This window comes from Poecilia reticulata, chromosome 23 (genome assembly GCF_904066995.2).
Source record: "Poecilia reticulata chromosome 23, P_reticulata-male-v2, whole genome shotgun sequence".
NCBI classification, from domain to species: domain Eukaryota; kingdom Metazoa; phylum Chordata; class Actinopteri; order Cyprinodontiformes; family Poeciliidae; genus Poecilia; species Poecilia reticulata.
The window spans coordinates 8817575-8827579 of NC_088852.1; the positions used below are offsets into that span (position 1 = coordinate 8817575).

The window sequence follows — 10005 nt, forward strand, 5'->3', positions numbered from 1 at the left end:
TGTTACAACCATGGTGTTTTTTTTTTTTGTTAGTTTTTTTTCTGTGATAGACTAATGGAAAGTAGTGCTTAACTTGGGGTCCAAGTTACACCTTACATCATCGTTTTAAATTAGAATCTACAGTGCGTTGTGCATTTGCGTTCATCCTTCATCCTACTGTGCCACAGGAGGAGCTGTGGAAATTAACAGCTCAGGTGCGAAAGTCTGTATCTCGGATCGGTCAGAGGAGACAAAGCTGACATAAAAACATTGGTTGGAGCACTGAAGACTGACCAGGCTTTTTTTTCTGTGGTATTACTTTTATTTCCATATAAAAACAAACCAAGCATAGCTGCACAGTTAAGTGAAAGTATTATTTTCTACAAAACAATGTTGTGAAACAGTCTATAAAAGCAGAAGTATTTACTTTCCAAGGACATAAAAAAAAGCACTCTTGATTTAATATTCGAACAGTTCCTGAACATGAGCTACGCCACATTTCAGTTATTAAAAGTGTAGCTTAAATAAATCTGACATGATTTTCACTAAATACAATAAAAAATAGAAGGGTTTTTTTTGTGTGTTGGCTGTGAAACAATAGAACTGCACGCATGAACTTGCACCTCACCACTTTGTTTTGGTTAAATCACAAATAACAGTGAAAGAGTTATGTGAACGAAAAATACAGTAAACTCATCCCTTTTTATTGATCAACTCTGCAGAACGCGTGAGCTACTTGCAGAGTCGTACAAAGGATATACGTAAATAGCACCTTAATTTAAACAGGGAAACAAGGAAATATTCTGCTGAGAAACCAAGCATCTGTGATACAGATGAAACACTAAACCATAGAGGACAATAACATCCAGAAACCACTTTAAACATAATATACACAACAGTATATACAGTACAAATACATATTTCTTTTCTCTAAATGTACAAAACAGAAAAGTGGAGAGAAAATCAGACAAATGCAGATTCATAAAAGTGTTTTTTTTTTTCCAAACAAAAGACAAAGAGATGCATTATTGCACCAGGCAACAAAGCAAATACCAAAAGAGTTTTGCACAAGAACGTTGTGACTACAGAAAGTCAAGAAACACTAAGAACAGGGACACCAGGGCAGACAAAGGGATCGTCTGTCAAACTCAAGTAAACCAACAAAGTGTGAAGTGGCACAGTCTCGTGCAGACTTCATTCTTCTTTTGTGCCACTTTTACTCTACTGTTTGAATTAGTGATTATTTTTCTAATACTGGTAACATTAGAGCATCAAGTTAGCTCATTTTTAGTTTCAGTAGAGAAAGGTATATATTTTATGTTTTTTGTAATACAAAAGTAGAGCTATATGTTACTTTGAAATAGTTTGACTGAATTACCCCAAAATTATAAATCACCTCTAACTAGGACACCACGGTTTTATTTATCAGGAAATTGCTGATCAGTAAGATATAGGTGTCTAGGAATAAAAATTGATCACTTTGTCGGAGGCATGGGCTGGCTACGGGGCAGATATGTGAAATGTTTCCCTATAAAATACCCTTCGGGGGTCTAAAGCTAATAATTTGATTCAAGAGAAAGTGACGAAATAATTTTTTTTTTTTCCTCTGGCTCTAGTAAGCATGGATCAGCACTCCATCCATACCTGCTGCAGGCCACGCTGGTCAGTTGGCTGAAAAGATGGTTCTACCAAATTCAGTCACTTATATATATATAAAAAGATACAAGTTACGCTGTTTTAAAACAGCTCTGAACAAAAATTGAAAGTCATTATGTGGAAAATAAAGTGTTCCTCCTAATAAGGTGGCCCCCACATTAACCCATGCTAACAAGACACAAATAGCTTAGCTGCCTGATCTGTTTTGTTGTCACAGAGCTGTTCTTGTTGCTTTTTTCTTACTTATAAAGAACACATTGGAGGATAATGTACAGAATATGGTATAAAAACTAATCTTTTTAAAAGATATTTACATAACACGCTCACTCAGACACACTCACGCAATGTAAATAACAGAGGCTTGAAACTAATCGTACATTTAGGATCTTAGTGATGTTGGTGGATCTGGTACACTTGAGTAGGAATCTCTTAAAGTTACTTTTGTTTTTGTTTTTTTCTTGCTTACTCTGCAGTTTTAAAAGTCAGAGTCAGCATCCATAAGCTCCGCCTCCATTAAATTGGTCCTGGAGTGGATGGGTCCGTAGCCTGCCCTGCGGCCCACCGGTACCCGAGCCACATGAGCCATTCTCTCCGACAGCCCGTCGGTATGCTCCACCTCTCCGGGGTACATTGACGATCCACTGGGCTGCCAGTTTGAAGTCAAAGGGCGGCAGCTTGGCCTGAGGCCCAGATTTTCCGGACGATCAACTCGGGCCATCAGGTAGCCGTTTCTGCCGCTCTGGCACTCCAGGTATGAACACCTCTCCTCGCAGGGTTCGTAATCCGGCAACGAGCCCGGCAGAACCCCCTGCTCCAGCGTCTGCTGCCTCTGCTGTTCACGCAGATTGGCCACCAGGCTCGGGTGGCAGGGAAGCTTCGGCAGGCGAGGAACCGAGCTGCGGCCAAACTCTCGCTGAAGGCGAGTCTGGTTTTCCGCCACCTCGTCAGGCTTACGCACCTCCTTCCTCCTTTTCTTCTTCTTCTTTTTCCTCTTTATCATCTCAGGTGATATGTCTGCCTCCACCATCCACAGTCTGTTCCTCTCCTCTGGAGGGGGCACTGTCAGAGCAGACGAATTATTGTAAGAACAAATGCGAAAGGTTTAAGGGATGTTTTGGTTTGCCGGATTGTAAATGAACAAAAGTTAACAGAGGAGCAGAAAATGTCGGAACAAACCGGTTCAATGCAAAACAGCCAAAATCTCACCCGGAGTCCCAGTGGGAGTGACGGAAATGTCCTGTGGCAGAATGGCTCCCCGTCTGGCGACCATCTTGGGGACATGTAGGGCCCATGCTGATGAAACATCGTTGGACGGCTCGTTCAGGTCAAAATTGATTCCAGCTGTTAAATGAGAAATGAAATCAGAATCATCTTAAAGTCTGATCCTGGAGGCTTAAGGCTTGACCAGCAGCCTTACAGTTTCCACCGCTCCTCTGAAATTAAATACATACCCTACAAATGACAGAAAAGTTTCAAGTGGATAATCCCAGACAATTTCTTTTTTTATTATTATTGTTATTTTCATTTAAGTGTTTAAGTTAGAACAGCCATTTGAAAATAAACCCATGCAGTTGCAGTTACAGCTCACAAGATGGCGCTATTACTAGGGTTCAGATACTAACCCACTGGGCCATCATGTGACACAGTATGCATGCTGAAGGACAGCTCCTTCTCCGGGTCCTTGTGGAGCTCCTTTCTCATTGCGAATGCTTTAGCAATCATCTTGCTCTTCTTTATCCTCTTAGGTTCGTTGTCACTTCGACCAATGATCCTGGAAAAAATACCAAATTATAAGAGCCTGCTAGGCGCCCAAAATCGGATTTTTCATCTCTGAAGTTGCTTAGTGTTTCCTTACTTGAACCAAGTGCGCTTCCAGATGAGGAAGGTGGCTTTGGTCCAGACCCAGGTGCTCATGGCGATTCCTGTGCCAAACATGGAGAACAGGTTGATCTTCTCCACCATCAGGCTGGGACGGTTTTTAATGGTGCATTCTGGGATGGGCTTGTTGGTTTGAGAGGCGATTGTCACGTTGGCTTCACATCTGGTGGAAACATGAACAACATTCAGACCTTTTAGTTCATTTTGAGATGAACTTTTACAGCACAGGCTTGACTTATCAGTTTTTTTTGGGAGGGGGGTTGGTAAAATTAGTTCCAGATCCTCTATTATCACCTCTGTGGACCCCGTTTGCTTATCATTGTCCAGTTATAGATAGTGGTTTCTGTCTGAATCGAATCCGGTCTAACTTTTGCTTTGCCTATTTAAGTGCAAACAAATACTATTTAATGTCGAAGTTGGGGCATCGCTTCAGTTTTTAAAGCCCTAATTTAAAAATAAAAGATTAAGATATTTAAAATACATTCATTTCCATTTACATGAGTTGAAAGAGTAAAAATGGCAACAAAAAGAACAAATAACAGAATTTTAATTTCACAGCTTTTCGTTGTTTTTAATGGTAACAATTTAGGTCATTATTACGTTTTCACAGACGGGGATTGAAATGGTTTGGCTACCAATCCTTAAAGAAGAATCCGCCAACTTTTTTGTGTTTAGCTTCTTTTCATAACGTGCTAGTTTTTTTCACCTTTGCTAAAGATTTGCATCCCGCCCCAGCATGATGCTGCCACCACCATACTTTATGGCTGAGATGATGTGTTCAAGAAGTGGCTGTTTATCCACACATGGCCTTTCTTGTCTTTAATGTCAGCCAGGAAGTTTCCTTTTGGATTCATACGATCAGAAACATCAAACGGTACTTCTTATGACTTTTATCAAAAGTTGGCTTTCCTCTCATCTTTCTTTTATGAAGGTTAGCTTTGCCAAGCGCCTGATTCGGAGTTGCATCTGAGCTGTGGATCTCTGCAGATCCTCCAAAGTTACAATGTGCTTCTTGGTTGCTTCTCTAAAAATGGTCATCTGTCAAAAATAGCTACAAAAAAAAAACCCTTGTGGGAAATCTGTCTGAAGAACTTACAGCACATATTCTCTGAAGCTTCTCTCCCATTCAGCCTGGTTGAAGAAGTCATAGAAGTGACATCCAAATGTGATGAAAACAAAGCCAAACGCAAGGAATCCAAATATACCTAACGGTGAAGGGAAAGAGAATGACAAATCACATAATATCAGACAGATTGTTGGATTTTTCTTCCTTATTCAGAAAAAAAAGACCTAACCTAGCTCAGAAAATGCAACCCATTAAGAACATTTGTCTGTGTAAACAAGGCGTTCTCCTGGGTCATCGTATCACATGGAGGTATTAAGGGTGTTTACATTCTTTGTGCCATGTCGCCTGCCGCTTCAGACAAAACATCTGTTTCCAGAGACAGACTCGTGTTTCAGCTCAGATGTTTAGCCCTCAAGTGTTAGGAAAAAGGAACGGGACAGATCTTACCTAGTCTCAGCATTGTCTCGTTGATTTTGCTGGCCGCTTTCTCACTCAGCAGTCCTGGGTGGTTACTCTTGATGGAAAATAAGGTCATGACACCTGGAAGAAGAGTATTTTTAGAGGGAAGTGTTACGAGTTGAGCCCTTTTATGGATCACTACAGTGTGTTGCGACTCAATAAGAATTAGTCACATTTACTTTAGTAACTTTCAGTTACGAAGTAGATTTGCTGCTTAATCTTTCTACAGAAGAATCTAGAAAGATTAAGGGTCTATATAAGACCAGAGATGACTCAAGACCTTCAGGATAAATACCTTGATTTATTTCATCATCACTGCATGCATGAAAGCGTAACAGATGAATTTTAAAGCACAAACCTACCCCGAATGAGAAAGTAACCACCAACAACAAGCACCACTCCAATGGGCGCCAGCACAAACCCCGCTCGGTAGTGGTAGTTCTTGTAGCCGACGAAGCAGATCCCACTCACAGAGTCTCCATCCACCTTTGGAGCACAAACACACGTACGAAACATTCATTTTTTTATTCCATAATTCTCAAAAGCTACAACCTCGCGAGGGTTTTCTACACACCTCAGCTATAGCAAGGATGGCCACGGTGAGGACAAAGGGAATGGACCAGGTCACCATGTGGAAGTAGGAGGTCCGTCCAGACAGCGGCTGGTGAGTTGTGCCCAGAGCCTTGAAGGAGGTGTGCCAGGCGTAGGTCAGCACGACGAACCAAATCACGCCCGACATCAAGGAGTAGTAGACGATGATGAAGATGGTGACGCACGAGAGCGTTTCTGAAGATCTGTGGAGAGGACAGTTTGCATCTATCGCTTTCGTTTTGGCCGTTGTCACCCAGCATGGGGGGGCCAAAGCCCTCAGACTTACGAGGGCTCCCCGAGCCGCATGGTGTTGTCGCTCTTGCACACAATCTCTTTGCGTGCGCCGTCCAGGAACTGGGCGAGCCAGCCGATGCTGCCCACAAAGAAGCAGGCGTTGATGTAGAAGAGAATGACGGCCGGGTAGCGGTTCGAGTTTTTCCAGTCAGCAAGAAATGTGGCCTGAATCAAGACAGAAGGGGAGACGGTGGTCAGGGAAGAGAAAAAGATCCAAGTACGGGGAGGGAAAGAGGGGAGATATTAATTTCTCTCTTGGTGGAGAGTGTTTGTACGTCTCACCAAAGTGAAAAAGGTACAGAGGAGTGTGACTGTGCCAAAGTAAGCAATGTAGGCGTGCATGTCATTGTGCTCCTCTTCGGTGAACAGGGGGTTGTCGCACTGGATGCCACAACCTTCTACATCCTTGTACCAACTCGACTGAATGTCTGTCTTCACCAGAGGGGCTTCGCACTGGCCTGATGTGTTGAACTTCAGCTTCTGCACTTCATTCTGGACACAAAATGTATATAAGTAAGGTACATCTTTCAAGAAAACGATCTTCCAAGATTTCATTGAAGGAAAGGAAGAGGCGTCTGGTATTGAAAGATAATATGACTGTTATTTTCTAAACAGTTCAGGGCATCTGGTAAGGTTGTGACCACATTTATCCCAGTTAACATGTTTTTTCAACCTTACGGCCTAATGTCAGATTTTGAAGCAACCGAATGGAGAAAGTATCTCCACCCACACACACACACACACACACACACAAAACGAGGCATACCGAACAGCCCACGGGGAATTTGTCACATTTGAGGAAATTGGGCCATCCTCTCTCCCGATCCACAATGCTGCACGGGCGACGTGTGGCCATACACAGGCTCTTGCTGGGCAGCTCCACTCGGCCATTCTCGCATTTCGGCATGTAGATGGCACAGAGCAGCGGCTGGATGACTGACCAGCAACGTGGGGCGTTTCGCAATCCTAGGACATGAAAACATCAGCAAAAGTGTGGACCTGTACACAAAACAGCCACACAACGCACCACAATATACATTTTGCAACTTTTTTTTTTGACAATAATCGCCGTAGATGCACCAATCAGTGAGTCAGAGATTGATTTATGTCAGATGAATTATGTAAGGATGCCTTTACTCTAATCCAAATAATCCCTTCAACAAGTTGCAATCAAATGTTGCCTAGTAAATGAAAAATAAGGAGCGCAGTTTAAAATTAGCCATGATGAGCCATGTCAAGAATGGAGCAAAGATATAAATACATAAATAAATAAGTAAGGTTGAAATGAAAAGTATTTTTGTCGGATGAAGTGATGTGGATTTGTAGTACTGCACATCCCCCTATACACACACAACATTCACACCATGAAACATGGTGGTGGCAGCACCATGCTGTGTGAACGTCTTCTGCTCAGAGCTTATTGATCTGACTGAACTCGAGTTTACAAAGGACGTGAAAATAACATAGAACAAAAGACACTCCCATAAATTATTAACAGTAGTGGCGACTGGAAATGCACACCACACTTTTTAGATTTTTATGTAAAAAAAAAAATAAAGTAAAATAAAATTTAAAAAACCTTTTGACCATTTTTCTTCAACTTTACAATCACGCACTACTGAAAACCCAATTGATTGTAAGGAGAAAAAAAAAGTGAAAAGTTCAAAAAGTTAAATGAATGCTGACCGTGTCTCCTCTAAATGTTGCTTTTCTGATCTTACCAGACCACATGGTCAGCTTCTCAAAAGCCTCCTCTTGGGTGCTGGAGTCCTCCGCCAGGATCAGAGATGTATGGGTGTAGGGTAAAGGTGAACCCAAACATGTGTTGTATTTAAGCACCTCACAAGTGGAGGTTTTCTTGCATTTGTCCTCAAACATAGTCCCGTTCGAGGCCAGCGCTGCCCTGCAGCCCGACAGCCAGGCAGCCCAGACGCAAAGCATCCCAACAATGGGGCTCCGACCCTGGGAAGACATCTTGGGAAAGAAGACGGACCTGAGGGGGAAAAGAAAAAAAGAAAAAAATCCAGCGGATTTCAAAATCCTTGAGGCTTCAGCTACCAAACTACACGCTTCTCTGGTGAAAGCTGGTTTCTACGTCTGATTTGTAAGTTTCCATACTGCAGAAAAGCTGCAGCGGGGTGGGTTTTTTTCCCCTCTAAAGTTTTCTCGCAGTCCTCTCAAACTTTTTGCTTCTGCACTTTTCGTCCGTGTCCCACAGAATCGTCCTGAATTCCCTCATTATTCAGCTCCAGTAGTTCCAAAAAGTATTCCTAAACAAAAACAAAAAAAGAAAGGAAAAGAAAAGAAAGGAAACAACAATATTGACTGATGAGTTCCAAATTATATGAAGTATTTTCTGGATGGGAAGAAAAGCATAACAGAGAATGCTGTTTCGCCCTACCCCCACTTTCAGGAAAAAAAAAAAAAAAAAACTTGAAAAAAGTCTGGACCTCTGTAACAGGATCTCTTGCTCACACGCACCACCCCCTTCTTCTTCTTCTTCTTCTCCTTCAGCGGAAAACTAAAAATGAGAAATGATCCTTATAACTGCGTCCACATCCCCACAATCAGTTTTTCCTCCATGTAGAGTATCTGGCAGAAGTCCAGTAGTGTGTTTGTGCTCCTGTTGGTTGCAGCTCAGTGTCTGGCTGTGGGGTTTTCTTTCTTTTTCTTTTTTTTTTTGTCACTGGTATGCACATGGTGGGGGGGAGAGCCAGAGCAACAAAACCTCCACTCCCATCCCCCCCCTCTTGCTTGTGGAAGAATGTGCCTTATGGCAGGGGCCTTGCTCCGAGCTCCTCATCTGAAGGACCCCCACGTCAACGCAACACAAACTCGACAGGTTTGCTCTTGTGAAAGGAGGATTTTGTAGCTTGGCTAGATTACTCGCCACACGTCACCTCTTAGGTTCTGCACTTATACGGTCCCAATAAGAAACTCGGGTGGGCCTCGAACCAGGCGGGTTTAGATTCCGATGTGGCAAACCGTCCATGGCCTGTACAGGGCTGGTGCCACAGTCACCGAAAAACGGCAAATCGTTTCCATTGCTTATTTGCTTAAGGAGATTAAAGTTGATATCTGATTAGAATTAAATTAAAGAGTTGCTGAAGGAAATCTTGGCTGCATCTGATCATCTATTGTTCAAAATGTAAAATATTGGTTGCACTGGCTAAGCCTGCATTGAAGTTTTCTTCAAAAACAGCAAAACACAATTGGTGAATGATGAAGTATATTTTGTACATGTAAATGCAAACATTGCGTGGCAAGTTAATTACAGTCCGAGTGCTAAGAACCTCCTGAAAAGAAAAAAATAAAATTGTAAGATGAGTTTAAAATGCAACGTAAGCAACCTAGCTACGTAAACACTATTAAGAATGTAATTTTATTTATTGAATTGCTTATTAGTTTAACAAAATGAATCCATTTCTTTGATAAAATAATGAAGACGTGTGCTCAAATAAAATCACACTAAGTTTGTTTTATTAGCGTATAGCCTTGCAATATTTTTCAAGCTATACAAGCTGTTTGACACCCATCTTCAAATATCTTTTTTTTTTTTTACATCAGACTTTCAGGATGGATTCTGAAAACTTTTTCTTCCTGCAGATGATTTCCACTGAGTTTCATGTTTGAAAAATAAAACAAAAGATCTGAATATTTGAGCATGTAAAGTTTTCTTATGCTTGAGATCATTGGCACCACGCTCAAATAATATGATAAACGTCTGCTTGATCTGACCAAGTCCATAGCTCAGAATTACTAACATTTTCATTTGGGAGGCTGAAAACCAACTGAGCTGTCATTCTCGGGCTTAAGGCGGCTACGGAAGACTTTAATGCTCAAAAATATTTTCATTGATTGCTACCGAAAGAGCACGCGAGAGGACTTTAAGTTGCTTTGTTTCTTCTCTTCCGGTTGAAACATGGAGGACTGAGCTGCATACTCCGTCTTAAACGAGAGAACGTGTGTGTGTGTATGTGTGTGTTTGAGCCTCCTTAAAAGTCCTCCAAAGCATGTATGAGTGAGAAAGAGGCTGCCAAAAAAACAAAACAACACACACAAAAAAACAGGACCACACACAT

At 41.8% G+C, this 10005-nt stretch overlaps 1 protein-coding gene across 1 annotated transcript; it reads right to left on the minus strand.

The window, feature by feature from the left end:
- Positions 1-172: 172 nt before the first annotated feature.
- Positions 173-10005, minus strand: smo (smoothened, frizzled class receptor). The gene is made up of 13 exons (XM_017302936.2): positions 8325-10005; positions 7645-8193; positions 6690-6889; positions 6206-6415; positions 5916-6088; positions 5613-5832; positions 5401-5524; positions 5027-5119; positions 4610-4718; positions 3491-3676; positions 3258-3406; positions 2842-2976; positions 173-2694 (listed from the first exon to the last, which is right to left on the minus strand). Exons 2-13 carry the CDS (start codon positions 7895-7897, stop codon positions 2111-2113), a joined length of 2436 nt encoding a protein of 811 aa, XP_017158425.2. The 5' UTR covers positions 7898-8193; positions 8325-10005; the 3' UTR covers positions 173-2110.

What these genes read in the sequence shown, in the direction of transcription:
- smo (XM_017302936.2), bottom strand. Translation starts at nt 7,897, where the DNA reads ATGTCTTCCCAGGGTCGGAGCCCCATTGTTGGGATGCTTTGCGTCTGG. An exon ending in ATGCGGCTCGGGGAGCCCTC is followed by an intron (nt 5,833 to 5,915) that starts GTAAGTCTGAGG and finishes TCCTCTCCACAG; the next exon opens with ATCTTCAGAAACGCTCTCGT. An exon ending in TGGTTACTTTCTCATTCGGG is followed by an intron (nt 5,120 to 5,400) that starts GTAGGTTTGTGC and finishes CTCTTCTTCCAG; the next exon opens with GTGTCATGACCTTATTTTCC.